This window comes from Pollachius pollachius (assembly GCF_949987615.1).
Source record: "Pollachius pollachius genome assembly, chromosome: 10".
In the NCBI taxonomy this organism is placed as follows: Eukaryota; Metazoa; Chordata; class Actinopteri; order Gadiformes; family Gadidae; genus Pollachius; species Pollachius pollachius.
The window spans coordinates 11,168,308-11,186,701 of NC_136943.1; the positions used below are offsets into that span (position 1 = coordinate 11,168,308).

General features: G+C 43.4%; 2 protein-coding genes across 6 annotated transcripts in view; one reads left to right on the top strand and one right to left on the bottom strand.

Annotated features, from left to right (window-relative positions):
* arhgef9a (Cdc42 guanine nucleotide exchange factor (GEF) 9a) overlaps positions 1–10,673 on the top strand; it is a 42,098-nt gene extending 31,425 nt beyond the window's left edge. For 4 of the 5 annotated variants that reach the window (XM_079744460.1, XM_079744463.1, XM_079744459.1 and 1 more), the window contains 5 exons: positions 864–993; positions 1,463–1,594; positions 4,488–4,731; positions 6,338–6,406; positions 8,549–10,673. In XM_079744460.1, coding sequence (XP_079600586.1) covers positions 864–993; positions 1,463–1,594; positions 4,488–4,731; positions 6,338–6,406; positions 8,549–8,724 — 751 coding nt within the window. In that variant the 3' untranslated portion in view covers positions 8,725–10,673. Of the gene's footprint in view, positions 1–863; positions 994–1,462; positions 1,595–4,487; positions 4,732–6,337; positions 6,430–8,548 lie in introns of all 5 variants that reach the window. The other variant, XM_079744461.1, reaches the window with a different exon arrangement.
* A 4,058-nt stretch (positions 10,674–14,731) lies between these two features.
* LOC307082052 (ankyrin repeat and SOCS box protein 12-like) lies at positions 14,732–16,267 on the bottom strand (the record flags this gene model as incomplete). Its single annotated transcript, XM_079745473.1, has 3 exons — positions 14,732–14,874; positions 15,021–15,549; positions 16,004–16,267. 3 exons carry the CDS (start codon positions 16,265–16,267, stop codon positions 14,732–14,734), a joined length of 936 nt encoding a protein of 311 aa, XP_079601599.1.
* Between the last annotated feature and the right edge of the window lie 2,127 nt (positions 16,268–18,394).

The following is an 18,394-nucleotide window of genomic DNA, read 5'->3' on the forward strand; positions in this document are numbered from 1 at the left end:
GTGTGTGTGTGCGTGTGCGTGTGTGTGTGAGAGACAAACAAGCATACTCACAGCCCAGCGAGCAGTGATGAGAAGCAATCAGTGAGTGTCAGGCAGCACTGGGTCATTCACGAGCCCAGCAGCGGAGCCCGTTCTCAGCCAGGGACGGCCCCGCGTGCCAGCTCAGCCGACTGTTGCTGCCAGGGCCCTGTGTTTAACAGAGCTCTGGAGGATCTGCCAGATACACAGATGCTGGAGCATCCACACACACACACACACACACACACACACACACACACAAACACAAACACAAACTCACGCACGTGCACACACACGGACACACACATGCACGCACACACATACTCACACAAACACATACACACATATACACACAAACTCACACAGACACACAAACTCACACACACTTATGCACACAAACTCACGCACACGCACGCGCATGCGCACTCATACACACGCACACTCCAACCCATGCACGGCCAGTCACGGCCAGTCACGACCACTCCCACAAACACACCATCTCCCCAGCTAGGAGTGGATAAGTCTAAACCCTCCCTCGTCTGAACCCTGCCTGGCTCGGTGTAATTCCAGGGCCGGAATTAACTGATAAAAAATAGATAATGGCTGACCAGATCAGACCAGATCTCGGTCGACGGTTGTATTGGATCTGGGTTTTGTGTGTGTGTGTGTGTGTGTGTGTGTGTGTGTTGTGACCCCCTATCTTTTATTAGGCTCTGCCCCTTCTTTCACCTCAGATACAATTGTGTCCGTTATTTTAACGAGCAGCCCCAGCCAGGAGAGGCTTTTACCGGAGCGTGTTACACAGCCTTATGAAGTGCGTGTGTGTGTGTGTCCTGTCTCCATAGTGACTATCGCTATGTGGCAGCGGCCCTGGCGGTGATGCGGAACGTCACTCAGCAGATCAATGAGAGGAAGAGGAGGCTGGAGAATATCGACAAGATCGCCCAATGGCAGGCCTCCGTTCTGGACTGGGAGGTGAGCCGCGGACATGAGGAGAAAATGAAGAAAGCATTGATATATAGATGAGTCTCAAGATATCATAGCTTGACCGAGAGTCGTGATTTACTTTTGGGGGTGATGTCGATATCTAAAATGGCCTCAGATGAATATTTTTCTATTCGTGTTTAAACTCTTTTTATAAAGCGTCATTAGTTTCATTAAAGGTTTTAAACGTATTTTACAAGGGAAGCCTGAAGTACAAACGTACACACACTACGAAACCGCACAGCCAAATGACATGCACAATATTAGATGCTAGACTTAGTTTCTCCCTTTAATTTGACCATCCTTTATGATTTTATTTTTTGGATTGAATGAATAAATGCGTGTTATTTATTTGTATTTGACTTATTTATATGGCTGAGTCGCACTGATGCTAAGCAGCGGAGACTAGTGTGTGTGTGTGTGTGTTCCTCTAATTTGTGTGCTTTGTGTTTCCATCCAGGGCGATGACATCTTGGACCGGAGCTCTGAGCTGATCTACACAGGGGAGCTGTCGTGGATCTACCAGCCGTACGGGCGGAGTCAGCAACGCGTCTTTTTCCTGTTCGATCACCAGTTAGTCCTCTGTAAGAAGGTAAGTTTGTCGTTCTCCTCCTCCCTTTCTTTCTCCGTCTCTTTCTCTTTGTCTCTCTCTCTTTCTCTTATCTAACCCTCTCACTCTTGCTCTCTCTCTCTCTCTTTCTCTTGGTCTCTCTCGCTCTCATTCTCGCTCTCTCTCCCTTTCAATTAAATTCAAATTTATAAAGCTTTATTGGCATGAGAAACAAACGTTAACATTGCAAATGCAGGTGAATAATTAGGTGGTCAATGTATAAAACGTCAAATACAAAATATATATACATATCAAATGTAAGAATATTAAATACTCAATATCTAAAAAGTAAAATGTTGAATACTTAAAAAATTCAAGTATCTCCCATAAACAGAATAATGTAGGACACACTGTACATACACGGTAATAACAATGCTCTCTCCCTTTCTCTCTCACTCTTGATATATTTCTTGTTTTCTCCTTATCTTTTTAGTTTGCTAAGATACTGTCTTCTACTGCTCTTAGCAGTAGGAGATTGCAGTAGAATAAATAATTTTGCTTTCTCTTAATCTTTTAATCTTTTCCTATCTTCTTGTACTGCTCTTTGCTTTTATCTCCCTGTCGCTCTGTCTCTCTCTGTCTCCTTCTTTCTTTCTCAATATATTCTCTCCTTTGCTATATCTTTTCATCGCTCTCACTTTCATTCAAATGCCCTCTTCTCATATCACGCTTGTCTGTCTCCTTGTCTATCCTCTCTCTGTAGCTCTCTCTCCCTCTCTCACCCTCTCCATCACACTCTCTCTCACTCTTCTTTCTGTCCACCCACTGTCTCACCTTTTTTGATTTACTCTTGATTTAATGACCACATCTTCAGCTCAGCCTTTTCAAAGTTTTTGCTTTGCTTTGCGCTACAGGATATTTAAAGACGGTTATATTTAGTCAACTTCAAAAGGAGTCCTTTTGAAGGCTTACAAACCCACCGAAAGGCTGCAAATATATGACGTAATGTTGTGGCTGCAGTCCCCTTGAGTGAAAACCCGTCCAACAAGAACTGACCTCCTGTCAAAGAATGAAGATGTGCAGATCCAGGCCCTAATGTACCAGGGCGCTGCACCCCTGTCAGAATGATGTTCACACTTGGCTGCATTTTACCACGCACACACAGACACACAGACACACAGACACACAGAAACACAGAAACACAGACACACAGACACACAGACACTCACACACACTGACACAGAGAAAAATACACACACATACACAAACCAATATACCAACACTCACCAATATACGCACACACACACAAACACACGTACGCACAAACCCATACACGCACACACAAAACAAATTGAAATATAAAACATAAACATGGGTTGACACACGCATACACAAGCTAGCTTAAAAAACGCATACACACTCACATGCTGTACTCTAACCACAGTGGAAGGTACAATCACAAAGACGGCATATAAAGTCAAGTCTACTCTTATCTATGCTGTCTCCTTCTTCCATTTCCTTTTGTCCTGGGCCCCTCCCCGGGCTATCTGTCGTATACATCTCCAGCGCTGTTGGAATGCGCGCCGGTATGTCTGTGGGCCGCAGTAGGCTGCAGCCTGTGTTATTGTACTGTTAACATAGATCCACCCCCCCCCGACTAAGCACCCATATACCAATCTCAAACCCCCCCCCCCTCTATTCTCATGGGTCGGAGGGAGAGAGAGAAGATCCCTCCGCGAGAGAAAGAGAGACTCTTCAATATAAATCCTGTGTCTTTTGTTTTAGCGCTTCCTCCGACAGGATTCTCGGTACCGACAACAATTTCAATGGAGTTCGCCTCTGGGCGTGTCGGTTGGCGTCTTGCTTGTTGCTTTTCCTTCCTTCTCTTTCATCTTATCTCTCTAATCAGGGGCCGGAGAGAGCTTTATCTGTGCATGCTCATTGGCAAGGTTTTTTTGGGGTGTTAGGGCTCATAGGGTTTGTGCACGGTCACTGAAGAATGAGCAGACAGGGATAAGAGCTGGTTTGGGCCTCCCAGTGAGCTTCTTGGTTCTAGAACAAAGATGGACGCTGGAGGGAAAAAGGCCTCTATTTCCTGGAAGTATTCCGCCTAACATTTCACAACGTTGTACGTTGTGTCCTGGTTATTCTTTTGATCATAGTAAAAGTAACTCACACAATTTATTATTAGTTTATATTTGTAATCCTCCAATCCAATAATGTGACCATATTCCTGCATGCCGCACAACCCCTTACACACACAGAAGCACACGCTCACACAGCACCACACACAATTGCACACACGCATGAGCGCACACATTATACTGGAAGTGTTACAAATCACTGCATTAGCGATAGCAGTTGCAGTGGGTGAGGTGTTTAATTTAGCTTGAATAAATCCATTATTTCAGGCTCTCGGCTCCACAACCGGAACATTGAGCTTCCTCTTCCAAATCACACACACAGACACACACAGACACACACACACACACACACACACACACACACACACACACACACACACACACACACACACATACACACACACAGAGAGTATGGATTGGCCTTAAGATAAGATACAGTTAAGATGTTCTTTATTAATTCCCAGACAAGAAAATGGGATGTCACAGCAAGTGTCATTACTAGATGCTTATTTAAAAACATGTTTGCATACCAGAAACACATACAATTTTGAGATGACCTTGACCCGTAAACACACACACACAAATCCTTTTTTTATGTAGCACTTTTCATACACGAGGCAGACTCAAAGTGCTTTACATAGAAACATATTCATAAAATAAAATGAAATAATAAGAGGATTTTAGCAGAAAGCTAATGCAAACTTAGCTTTCAGCTTGAAGGCTTCCTCTGGTATTTTCTGAACCTACAAAAAACTCAAAATGTCTGCTTGTCCTTTCCATCCGTGGCACAGGACCTGATCCGTCGGGACATCCTGTACTACAAGGGGCGCATCGACATGGACCGCTACGAGGTGCGGGACGCCATGGACGGCCGGGACGACGACTTCAACGTCAGCGTGAAGAACGCCTTCAAGCTGTGCAACAAGGACAGCGAGGAGATCCACATCTTCCTGGCCAAGAAGCTGGAGGAGAAGATCCGCTGGCTCAGGGCCTTCCACGAGGAGAGGAAGATGGTACAGGAGGATGAGAAAATCGGTGAGTTCCCCCCCCCACGCCACTTCCTCCTCTGTCGCCACCACGCCGTTTTGGAAGGCATTACTCTCATTCACAAGGGGCCTGGTTGATTTATATTCTAGTACTCCAGCCATGCTGCATCACACTGGGAGAAAGAAAAAATTGGGCAACCGATTACAGAGCTACTAAATATAGCCCGAAAAGTTTTTTTCTGGAAGACAGAAATATTGGATGCGTCTCTCTCTGTGTTGGAGTTGTAGCCGTGTATCTTTGCTTTGTTGGCGCGGGCTACATACAAGCATCAATGTGTTGTTTTAAAATTGTGCAGAATCGGTACTCTGACGTAGACGTTTTTTAAGTCTGTGGAGATGGATCTCAGGCTGCGTTTGAGCCGCACACTTGATTATGGTGTTTCATTTATATGAAACTTGGATTTATTGACTTTAATTGATTATTATTGAAGTTTAAAAAAGCAACATTTGAAATGTATCCCCTTGTTTGGTTTGTTTTTAAATTAATATGGTATTTATATATTTAGTATATGCTACTCCTGAACCTCCTAAGATGGCGCAATTTGAATGGTTTGCTATCTCGGGATATTGGGCAATATTCCTAGCCTGGGTAGCCCCGCCCATTCTTCCGGCGAATTGAGTTCGCCCTGCACATGGGTCTGGAGAAGAGCAATGCATTTCTATCTGCTTCCGATACATTTTTGCGGGAGCCAATCACAAAGCTGGCTTTTCCCCTTGGCGCGCTACTGGCTGGTTTAACACAATGACGACAGGGAAGCGACGGCAAGCAGCCAATCGTGTACAGAGTCAGTTGAACTAGGCCTGTTGATCACGCCTCTTGTGCTGAAGAAAATGACGGCAGCTTCCCTAGACCAACGTGCAATCTACGATTGGCTTGGTTTGGTAATAGCCAGGCTACAATATTCCATGATTAAGATCTCAAACTCTGGATATTGTTTTCATCGCAAAATGTGTAATGGGGAGCGCGAGTGACGGTCTTCTCTTCATGCTAATAAATTCAAATAGAACAGCTAATAAAAGATATTCACGTGTAGTATATACTAAAACAATTATTCACCTCAGGCTCTGTGAATAGTGGGGAATATTCCCCACTATGCACGTTGCCTTCGGCGAATAATTGTTAAATATATGGTCATATATGGTAACACTCTTGGTAACACAAAGCATACTGAAGTCGCTGTTGTTTTTCACTTTAACATTACAAAACTTATCTTTAACTTTTCATCCACACGTCAAATATGCATACGTACGAAAATACATACACAAAAACACATACATTTTGTATGTGTGTGAAAGTCTGTGTTTATTTATTACATGGCTTGTTTGATTAATCGATTCTGCTTGGTAATTCATGGCATTCTACTGTTGGTTATTTCTGAATAGCAGACCACTACTGATAACTGACTGTTGCTATGGATGCGATCCTCTAGTCAACATAATGCGGAAGCAAAAAAAAAAAATTTTTGTTATACCTTTTGTCAAGTTATTGATTCCTTCAGCAAGTAGCTGTGTAATAAGCAGCATGATGTGCAGCAAGCCGGTCAGTACTGTAAAATAACTTTCGGCTCACTGTCCATTATTCCTAACTCGATAAGGTTTCGAGATCTCAGAGTACCAGAAGCGGCAGGCGGCCATGACAGTGAGAAAGGTGACCAAACAGAAAGGTGAGGCAACAAGAAGATACCAGGTGACTTTCCTTTTCTTCTCTTTGCTGGTCTGCTCTGTCTTCTCATTGCTGTTTACTTTTCCCACTTTCCTGCTTACTTCTCTACCTCTTTAAAACCTGAATGTAAATGTGAATTTATAAATGTTAAATGCTGTGTTTATGACTGTACTTCTACAAGCTCTCTACTAAGACTAGTTTTTTTATAAGTTAGGAACATTTCTCTTATTTTTATTACTATATGTGTTTTATATATTTTGTCTGTTGTCTATGAGTTAAATATCTCTTGCATCATGCACTATATGATATGACGGCTTTCCGTCCTATTTTGTGAAGTAAGCACCAATGAAAAGACAGAGGACTTTTGCATGACGTATGAGTTCAGAGAGCAATACCACTGTTTCTGCCATGTGTGGCCCATGACTATCCTGTCCTGATACTATTACAATATACATAAAACAAATCTATTCCTAAACAATCCCTCAACCCAGCCGTCTGATACATCATTTACTGTTTTTATCTTTAGTCTTTTTTAACCTTTGTTTCTGATACATTTTTACCATGCAACAACTTGCTAATAACAATTATTCCATTGCCTTTAATTATGAACAAACATGATAAATTAGTTTGCATTTTATTTTTTTACAATTCAGTGGGGATAACAAAAGAAACACATGTTTGAAGCTATTCATCAGGGCACGAAAAGACAGAAGACCCACATGTCAAAACTGCTGGTATAATCCTGCTAGGATCTCCTCGTTAAGCTAGTTTAGCGGCAGGCTAGATGTACATATGATGTACATTATGCATTCACCATTTACATTTACCGAGGATAACACGTTGCTATTGTGAGTTCCATAAAAAGCATGACCATCCTTGGGATCTGAATTAACTAATGACATGCTGGAATGTTCTCTTTAACGTTAGGCTTCCGGCGGTATATGTTTTGTCAGACATGTTGTTGTGTGTGTTTAACTTAGTGTTGTGTGTGTACACATGGCTCTGGCACAAGGTGAAGTACTCTCTTGAATTTCAGATTCATTTATAGATTTCATCTTGAGAAAGAGGGCCATGTTATATGGACATGGGTTGAGAATGATAAAGGTATATGCATTAGAGTTACTACCCTAGAGCTAGTGCAACAAGATGCCATGGCAACTGCTTATGCAGTATTGGAAGCTGTTGTGATTAGCATCGGCATTAGCGCATGCAGTCCACGGACCAATCTGTTGTCAAGCCTTATCTTGACTGTTCAACATAGAATAGGTCTCACTGACAAAGCTATCAAACTGCTAAACAGTGTTTGGGATGAAAAACAAAATCCTTATCTTTATTTTATTTCCAAGATGCCATGGCAACTTTTTTTTAAATATTATTTCATCTCCAAATATTGATTGTACTTGTAGTTTTTGATAACACTAGCATACAGTAGTTGTGATGCTTGTAGGCTGTAGCCATATTAGTTTAGTAGGCCGTAGCCCAGCTAATACCAAACAGCTTTTTGTTCAATCTATTTTTGGCACTTTGGTGTTTTGAAGTCTTGAGAGTACTATTCAAACAAACAAGCGGTTGGATAAACAAAGACGAACAACGTCCCTTGTCAAAACGCCCGGGTCTATCAGTGTATCCCATTCCATGATCAATGGGTTCTCTTGTTTGCTACATGCTACCAGGTTGGTTTGAATAGTGTCTTTGGTCTCCCTTGTGTCATAACTTAGGCTGGTGTTCACTTAAGTCCATCTCAGCTATCATTCTAGTTACCTTAAGGATACCGCACCATGGATATATATATCTATCTGTGATTAAAAGAAACAGAACGTATATTAATAGTACTCATAGTACATACTACTCATAATAGTTGATATTGATATGTGCCCGTTTGTGCTTTTAGTAGTTCAGTCTTGTGCGCGCGTGCGTGTATGTGTGTGTATCGTTGGCGGGGTGTTTCTATGCTTAATGGTAGACGCATGAGTCGATGTTGTGTCGTTGTGTCGCTCGTTCGGACGCAGCGCTGATAACTTTTCTTCTTCTTCTGTTATCTTCCTCCTGCCCTCTTTTTATTTTTTTACGCTTTGTTGCCCCACCCCTCCCCTCCTCCCCCCCCCCCCACATCCTCCCGCTCTATTGCCCCTGCCTTTCCCAGGTGTAAACAGGTGCACGCCCCCCTCGTACCCGCCCCCCCAGGACCCCCTCTCGGCGGGGCACTATGAGGTCACGGAGGACATGGCACAAGGGGAGGTTTTTGAATTAAGTCAATCCAAAAGAGGCCAGGCTCCCTTCTGGCAGAATTTTAGTAGATTAGCTCCATTTAAGAAATAAGACACTTGAGAGACTCTTCCGGAAAGGACCAGCTATTTTTCTTAGAAGCACTAATAAACGTCGGGTGATTAACATCCGAAACGATGAAGAATATATTATAAAAAAAAGGAAAAAAAAACACACACACACACACACACACACGTTCAACGAGAGAGAGACTTTTGAAGAAGAAGGACCATGTGTTAATATCTTCGACCCCCCAGAGGGTTGGAAGCACCAAGAGGACTGAAGAAAAGAAAATAGACTTTACATTTCATGTATGTTATCGGCACCATTCTTTGTTTGTTGTTTTGTTCTGTTTTTTTATTGGTCAAGCTTCTCCCACCGCGACACACCTTCCCAAACTCCGCCCCTCTCGACCCTGCGCCCTCACTACAACCACGCTCTCTGATTGTCCACAAGTTGTCCATGAGATGTTTTTCGGGGGGGCTTCCTTAATCAAGTGTTTTTTGTCCAACCCCATTCCTCCGGGGAGCAAACACCGAATCCCAAACCTGTGTTCATCCCTCTGTAAACGGTGGAGGCTGCTTCATTGGCCGTATGATCGTATTCGAAACTAAAATGAGTTGTTGTTGCTGTGCTGCTCTGTGAGTGTGTGTTTGGTGAGAACCTTGTGTACGTTCACTGTGGTGGAGGTGGAATAACGATATGTGTCATCTACAGGCCGTAGCATCTGTCCCCAACCCCCCCCCCCCTTGCTGTCGGCATTAACGTCGACTCAGATCCAGTGATCACAGACCGATCGCGACTACGCTGCTCTTCAGACGTCTGTCATCGTTCTAGGCTGCATCCTCCTCCCTTCCTCCATGTTCTCTCTCTCGCGCTATGATATACCATCTTAGTTTCTCTCTTGTTCTCTCTCACACTCTGGCTCCCTGCGTTCCTCCAGCTCTCTCCTCTCTGATCAATGCCCCTACCGTTGAGACCTTTCTATACCATTCTCTCCATCCTTTTCCTTTTACTTTCATTCTCTCCATCTTTCTCTGATCTATCCACGCTATCGGCGCTGCTTTCAACCGGTTCGCGTCTCTCTCTCTTTCTCTTTCTCTCTCTCTCCCTCTCCCTCTCTCACCCTCTGCCTCTCCACCTTCCTGCCAGCGGTTGGTATTCCACAAGGAACCGGCAAGCGGGACTGCTCAGTCTGCCATGGGCCGCATTGCATCGGGCTAGGGAAACCAATCAATGGCCTCCTCAACAACCATTAGACCATTTACACGCTTTTCTCTCAACCATTTTCAACAGGATATTAATATCCTGTTTACTGGCCACGGGGGCTGTGGTTTATGGGGCGGCATGGTAGGGTACAGCCCAGTAGAATGGGAGTCCTCCTGCCAAATGCTGGAAAACACCTCTCACACGAATCCCAACCTGCACTGTCTGGGCTGGCTTCTTGTTCATGTTTTGCAGGACCTCTGCACCCAAAGGCTATAAAGGCTTTCATGAGAAGTAATGGTGTGAGGCTCAGATGGGGTGTTTGTTGCACATGTGTTGGCTGTAGAAGAGAACTTTCTGTGTCGAGTGATTCACCGACATGTTTTGGTTACCTGCTATGAAAAGCACAGCCAAATACACCAAGACCCAGCCCCCTGTGGTAATGAGTAGTACCTAGTAGAGAGTGTGGCACAAAGCTGTGTACCGGAGTAGAATTGCTTTTCCTCAAGCTGGAATCAAGCCTACCTTTGCAGTGCAAAAGAAAATGATAGGGTTGGACAGAAAGAGTGAAAGAGTGAGTTAAAGAGTGAAACTACATTTATTGAGGAATAGGATCAACTTGAAATGGGTTGAGTCGACTATGAAGTGAACAAACGTAACGGAAAGAGAGCCAGGATGCATTGTGGCTGGTAGAAAGTGAGCCCGGGTGGCTGGATGGGTGCAGGACATTGTCTGTAATCTGCGGCACGCACACTTCCTGGTGCACTTTTAAATTCTTTCAGCGTCTTTCTTTGGTGTCCTCCACACCAGTGGGAGGGGGGGGGGGGGTCAGAGGGGTCAAAGGGGTTCCGGTACCAGACAGTTTGTTTAACCAACGACGACGCCGACCAGCAGCTGTCCCTTGTGGACACAGAGGTCGTGAACCCTTGGAAGAGGGCCCCGCCTGCAGCCTTTCAAATTCACTCCACCTGCTTATCTGCAGATGTTTCATAAAGGTGTTTTTTTTTTGTTCTACGATTGGATTGTTAAGAGATATGTCTGTTGATTTATGGTTATGTGATCATGTTTGTGGACCTCAGATACATAAGTACATTTTTCTGTGTTGGAGTTAAACCATCTACATATACAGTATGGCAACTTGTGCCATGTGTTGAACCATTATATAGCCTCACAATTCACCATAAGGGGGGGTATATGTGTTGTAATATGTCAATTGCTTTGCCTTCTTAAAGGCCTTATAACCTATTGGCGGAGGAAGAATTAAAAGAGACCTGAGACTTGTCTCTAGTCTGTTGTGTAATTTATCTCTTTGGTTTCAGTAAAGAAAAGTGGCGTTGAAACACTGAGTTGGTTGGTGGTGTGGCCACCCAGGAGTAGTAGGGGGTGGTGTTCCTCTAGCACAGATATGATTCCTAGACCATAACCTCAGGTCCAGTGCAGTTACCCCTCACCCCACCATTCAACCCCGACAGACACACAACCACAAACAAACACACACACATACATACACATGCACACACACGCGTGTGTATGCACGTAGCTGGCACACCGTCACACACAGGTACACACATGCACACAAGGGAAAACACCGCAAACACACTCCTGCAGGCTTATCGGCCCGTTGTGCTGCTGGAAAGAGAGATGCGATCTAACAGTGCCTTCCAGCATTCCACTAGTGATGATGATATCTTAAGTTTCACAGGCCAATCTGAGGTAGTTGTGTCATTCACCCTGGGCATGGGTCTAGGCTCTCTCTCTCTTGCTTAATAGTTCTATTTTTCTATCTTTTTTTTCTTTCTGTCCCTCCCCTCATTTTCCCTCTGTAGGTTTGTTTTTCTATCACTATTTTTCTCTCTTCCTCCTTGTCTCTTCACCGTTTCAATCTACTCTCCTCCTCCCTCCAATCTCTCTCTTTTCTTTGTTTCTCTCTCTCTCTGTCTCTCTTTGTATATTATATATATATATATATATATATATATATATATATATATATATATATATATATATATATGAAGATATATATCTCCCCCTCTATCCATTGTTTTCTCTCTTTGTCTCTTTTCTTCTCTCACTGCCCAGCACCCTCTCTCTTGTTCTCTTTCTGTCTCTATCTCTCTCTCTGTGACTGGGAATCCCATTCCCCAGTGCATGAGATCCAATCCGACCAGAGTATAGCGATCAGGCCTTTCTCCCTGAACAGGAGTTGGCAATGGGTCGCAGGACTTGAAAACACAATGACACGGTATTATCACACATTAGCATAGAAGTGTTCAATATAGTGTTGCACAAACTGACAAAACATTAAGTATATTCTACTTTCAGACATTTACTTCCTTCGTTGCACATTTAAAAACATAATATTTAAAGCTCAAAAACCGCTGCAGTAGGATACTGTTTGTTATTTTATTTTTTTTCCTTTCTCGGTCGGTGTATTAGAAGTAACTTGAAGCATATATACAAATTATGGGGAGTTGTAAATTGAAGGAACAATCATCTATTTTACACTTAGCAGCTACACACTGTAAATACTGTACAAAAGAACAGATCATATATTTGGATATTAGTATTTTGCGTTGGAGACGAATGTTGTACCAGTTCTAGCGTGCGCTAACACACCGCACCAGATAGATGCATGCTTGTGGCATCCGAATATTTTGCATGCAATTTAACCAGAACTCTTTAACCAGATTGTTTTAGCTTCATTTACAATCCCCCTTCATCACTTAAATACAAAAAACCATCGCTGAGTAAACCGATACCAGCTCACTGAAAGAAACGATTATTTAACTCCCCCGGTTGTGGCTTTTAACGCTTTATTTATTTATTGTCAAACTGGTGTTTGTCATCGTCATTGGGAATCAAAGATAACACTGAAGTGAAGCTGCCTTGTCTACGTGGAACTATGAACACAACTCTCTTTACATTCTTACGTCATCTTAACACCACACTTGCCAACGATGGCTAACTGTCCAGTGCCATTAACGGCTGTGACCGAAACGGGTATCTTGTTTGTTTTTTTATCAGTAAACCAAACAGGGATGTACAATGATGATTGCCCTATTCGTGTTTTTTTTTTTTGGAGTATAGATTTCAAGTCAAGGAGAGATAAAACAAGAAAAACCTCTTCTGATTATCAAAACAATTATCAGCCAGAAATCCTGAAGACACAATAACATAGAACTTCATTCCAATATCCCAGTACTCTCTCCTTTTACTGACATTCTGAAGAACAATGGTCTGACACTACCAATCAATATCTCACAACCTTCTATGAAATTCTGTGTCCTCATTTTTTAATGTGTTACAATGTTTATCGGTTTTATTTGGTTACCCAATACAGAAACAGCTTTAAGTAAGATGTATCTGAAGCAAAGTTAGGACATATTTGTTGCCATGCATCAAAGAGTGTCTGTCCTGCTTGTATTATTTAATGACCTTTTAATTATAAATGCATCAGTGTTATATATTTTTCCCCACCTATTTCTATGTTTTGTTGTGTGTTTTTTTCCAAGGGACATATTAGCAAGTAATAACATTCACAAACCTGAGCATTGCAACATATTTGATAGCTATTTCTTGCAGTTATGGCAGTCCTGTGTTACTTCGGAATAGTCAGGGTACAGTAGGGTCTCTCTCTTCAAAAGGTAATTTAATGTGGTTTTTAATGGCCACAAGGTAACAGAGGGCCCGCTTCTGGAACTCAAACCATTTGTATATTACCATCTAGTTTAAGGTTTCGATTTTTGACCACCACAGCACATTTACTTGCAAGTTTTATCCTTAGGAAATGTCACCATATGCAAACATTTGTATTTTATTTCTTGCTGGCATTTAAGTTTATTTGTTGTATAAATTTAAAACCTTAAGAATATTGTCTATTCAATCGAGAAACTGTGAATGGGGGAGTGGAGATGTCTACTGTATGTACATTATATGTTTTGATGTAATCAAAAGCACTGGGAATATGTTGTATTCCGCTGAAAAAAATGAAACCATATCTGATATAGCTGTACTTTTGTTGAAAATAAAACCTCTATATACATAGCTGTTTTGGTATTATAGCCTGAAGTAAGTCACATCACAATAAAAAAGAAGCCATATACCATATACCATTAAGTATACATACATAAATACAAGCTTCTGTATGTAGCATGGGTTTAGATTAGAATGGTGGACAGGACATATTGTCCAGGTTTCCTGCTGTTTGACATCATATCCGCGCTACATGGCTATTTACAGCGTACAGCTGTAAAACCTATTATACAGTATGAGGTACATCAAAACCGTCAAATCACAAATTACTGTCAACAAGTTACCAAAACAATGATGCCTGCTGCTATAAAGAGGCAGCATAGTTACAAAACAATGTAAAATTCAAAATTGATATTTTATTTATCTGATAGTAAATCTGAAGTCTAAAAAAAATGCATACATTCTGAACAGTGAAAATTTGTGGGAAAGTGCAATATCACCGCCAGGAGGGTATTTTATAGGTGGGGTGTTATTATTGACCAGAAGCCCATAATTGGTAGTGCTATTCCGATCTCTAGCGGTAGAGCATGGTGTTACAGGTATTTGACCTCGATCTTGCACACCCAAGCGCCGATTTGTATTATTGCAAGTTACACTAAGAAAAAAAAAAGAAAATTCAGTGAGAACACAGCAAAAATAGATATAAATGTTAATAAATATAGAAGGCAATAATAATAGGCCACTAATACGGATGTAAACATAATTTCATTTCGTGGGACATCTTTGCATCTAAGGTATGTGTAAATATCCACATCATCCATGACCGACACATAACAACAAATACAGTGCAATCCATCCATGATCAAAACAACGGGAACACACTTCATATATTCAAGGTGACATGGTTCAGATATTTCCTGAGAATCTGAGGAATGTCCAAGCGTTCAATGACTGGCTCTTTATTGGCGAAAGGCAGGTGTCTTCGGATCGTTATCCGGGTCTGTGACATCAGAGTTTTGGGGTGAACTGTAACAAATATAATGCACGGATAAAATATATATATATATATATATATAGCCTGTATGTTAAACCATTATCGTTAATGGCCTGTCGCATCAACCGTGAAAAGTCTTAACTTTCTGTCGTAGCCTACACACAAACCGACGTCTTACCTCTTTCCTTAAGCAGCAACACCAGGGCTTCGTTCTGCTTCGTCGTCTTGTCAACGATCAGCGTGGGCAAATACACGTCTGCCCCAAAGTCCACGAGCAGCTGCACGTACTCCACGCCGCACCCGTACCGGAGACACATATCCAACACTGTCTTGGGCTGCTTGATCCGGCCCAGCATCTTCTCGTCCGTGCAGTTGTAGTCGGGGTTGGCCCCGTGGAGCAGCAATAGCTTGAAGCAGTCCAAGTGGCCGTACACGGCCGAGATGTACAGGGGCCCCCTGCAGGCCGTGGCGTTGGTGGCCCACTCGGGGACCTTGGACCTCGCGTCGACCTCGGCGCCGTAGCTCAACAGCTCCTGGAGCACCTCCACGTCCCCCTCGCGGGCGGCGGTCAGCACCGGGGAGCTGTTGTTGTAAGGGCTGCCGTTGGGGTCGGCGCCCGCTTTGAGCAGGGCCTCCACGCAGTCCAGGTGCTTCCCGCTCACTGCTGTGAACAGCGGTGTCTGGGCCTTCACATCCAGACTGTCCACCTGCAGGTGGCAAACAATGCTGTGAGCCACAATGTCGTAGCAGCTGATTTTATCTTGAAAGAAAGTTTCCTTCCAGTGTTTTAGGCTCAGTAAGCAGAACAACCCTCGGCTGTCTGTCTGTTCTTGGGATGTTCGTTGTTATATCCTATTTTTTCTTGTTTTCTGAGCAAATATTTACAATATCGTGTCAAATCTGTACAAAATAACGTAAACCACGTCCACTTCAGATGGAGTCAGTCAATTTTAACCAAGTTACACAAATGTCCTAGTAGATAATGTCAGAACAGTGCTAGAACGCCCCTATTCCCTTTCGGTTGCTGTGGCAATAAAACAAGTCAGGTTCAAGGTGAGCCTTTTCAACACAGGTTGCACATGTTCAACCACATACATAACTAACACTAACAACCTCCAGTAACCACCTCCGCTCCCTCTCCACGCCCCTGGTGGTTCTCACCTCCGCCCCGTACTGCAGCAGCACCTCCAGGCACCCGAGGTGTCCTCGGGAGGCCGCCGCCCTGAGCGGCGTCAGGGGAATCCCCCACCCGCTGCGGCAGTTGATGCACCTCCTGTAGCTCTCCTGGGCCAGGAGGCGGGCGAGCAGGGCCGCGTCGTCCCCGCTCACCGCATGGTTCATCTCCTCACACAGCTGGCCCTCCTCGTCGTTGTCCTCCCTGGGCTGCAGCAGGGAGAAGATCTTGGAGATGTCCATCAGACTCATGTCGACCGTACCGCCGATAGGTACCCCGGGGCAGGGGCGACGGGACGTGGGGGATAGGGTGGGACGCTATAGGCACGTCAACGCTGTCCCATCTACAGTGGAAGACAGACATGATTTGGTTGAAGTAGACCATCACACACACCCAGATACTCATGCACATATACACGCACGCGCGCGCGCACACACACTCACACACACAGGATACTCTAGGCTAGTAGTGGGTAAGGTTTTAAACCCCGATATTTACATCCTTGAAAGAGATGCCTCACTCCTATTTGTTGATCAATGACATGTTAAAAGGAACATTTCAACAGCAGTCATTGTTTGTTGGAATAAAACATCCCAAATATGCCCGAAATAGAATACAAATATAAAGTAATGACACTAGATTCATCATCACAAACCTTCATGTTGTTTTGGTTGGGAAGAGAGTTGTTTACCTCTTCCATTGTTTAATCGCCAACCGACCTTTGCCTCACATAACTTTAACTGTGACTCTTTAAATATCAGTAAACAGCCCTATGTGTTATTCAAAACATTGTTGCCACTAAAAAACACTACAATCCCTGAAGTAAGTGTATCAATTCTGATGGATAAAATTTCACAAAGCATTTTCACATGCAGAATCCAGCTCCTCTGAGCTCTAGAGAACAAAAAGGTGTGACACAGTGGGACACAACCGCTCGATACAATTGTCATGCGTCTGTCAATGTGTCAGTTACATACCTTGCCCTCCCAGGTATCCAATGTCTCTGCCAACGGTGTTAATCAGATGGGGAGTAATCATTTATTTTGTCACTCCATAATTTGGAACGTGAAAGTAACCAAGAGTCCTCTGGTGATTCTTTCCCAGGGTGTGAGACTACTGGGGATATCAGGACACACTGTGTGTGTGTGTGTGTGTGTGTGTGTGTGTGTGTGTGTGTGTGTGTGTGCGTGTGCGTGTGCGTGTGCGTGTGCGTGTGCGTGTGTGTGTGTGTGGAGAGCCAGAAAGGGCAGGGAGTTAGGGGGGGCTGGGGTCTAATTTTAGGTCACAGATGGGCCTGGTTAGATTTCCATTCTTGGAGAGTTGGGGCTGGGTTAAAATTAGAAAAGGTGATAAAAAAACTTGTGCCACTCTTTCAATCTGTGGCCTGTTAGACAATGCTGTTTACCCACTGTGACTCATCAAATTCACTGTGAAACACAAGAACAAATGGACAACAACTGAAAATAAAAAAGGGGTAACAAAGAGCATCACAATGCATATGCGAACAGCTCAGACCCAACTATTGTCAGGTGAAACAATGCCTTGGAAAGTATTCAGCCAGCAGGAACCATCGAGGTGGATGCCAACATGAGATGATGGCATCTTGTGAAAGTAATATACTTATGGAGAGTTGGGGGAAATGGTATCACTCAGGCCTCATTCACACTAGGAATATTTGGAAGCCGTTTAAGGAGGTGTCAGCTGTCGATAGCTCCCTTATAGACCCTCTCACGAGGAGTTTGCGATCAGCTGTTCTCCCTAACCCGCCCACTTAAGCTTATTCCGTCCCTCCGTCCCAAGGTGTTAGATTTTGCCGGACAACATTCTTTCAGCAGATGGCCCAGGAATCCTGGTAAAATATTAGTTTCACAGGCTACTTATCTTGGCTTATTGTTATATTGTTTGCTATATGTTGTTTTACATTATAAAATAAAACCGTTAATACATTGTTAGCAGGTATAAACATGAGTGACTTTATACATGAGGGATTTAGGATGAACGAAAGGGTTTTTCAAATAAATGCCTTGGAGTTGGTCTTGTATTGATGCTCCCCGTCACCGCCAGGGGGAACTAGTGACTTATCGACTATAAATAAACAATAAAAGAAGAAATGTCAACAAACAATTGGCAAAACAGTCTATGCTTTTAGTGTGAAACGTCTGCCCCCAACGGGTTTCCTGTCCTGCCCCTCAGTAACAGATTAAAGATGGAGGAGGAGGCCCTTCGAACCTATTATACCAGAATGGTTTTAAGTGTCCGAAGCAAGCTTTCCAAAAGCCCTCCACCGTGCCTCCCACGCCAAGAAAGAGAGAAGAGAGAGAAACACATAAAACACAGAGAGGAGGCGAGAAGCCTCGTTTCCCAGCCCAATGCACAAG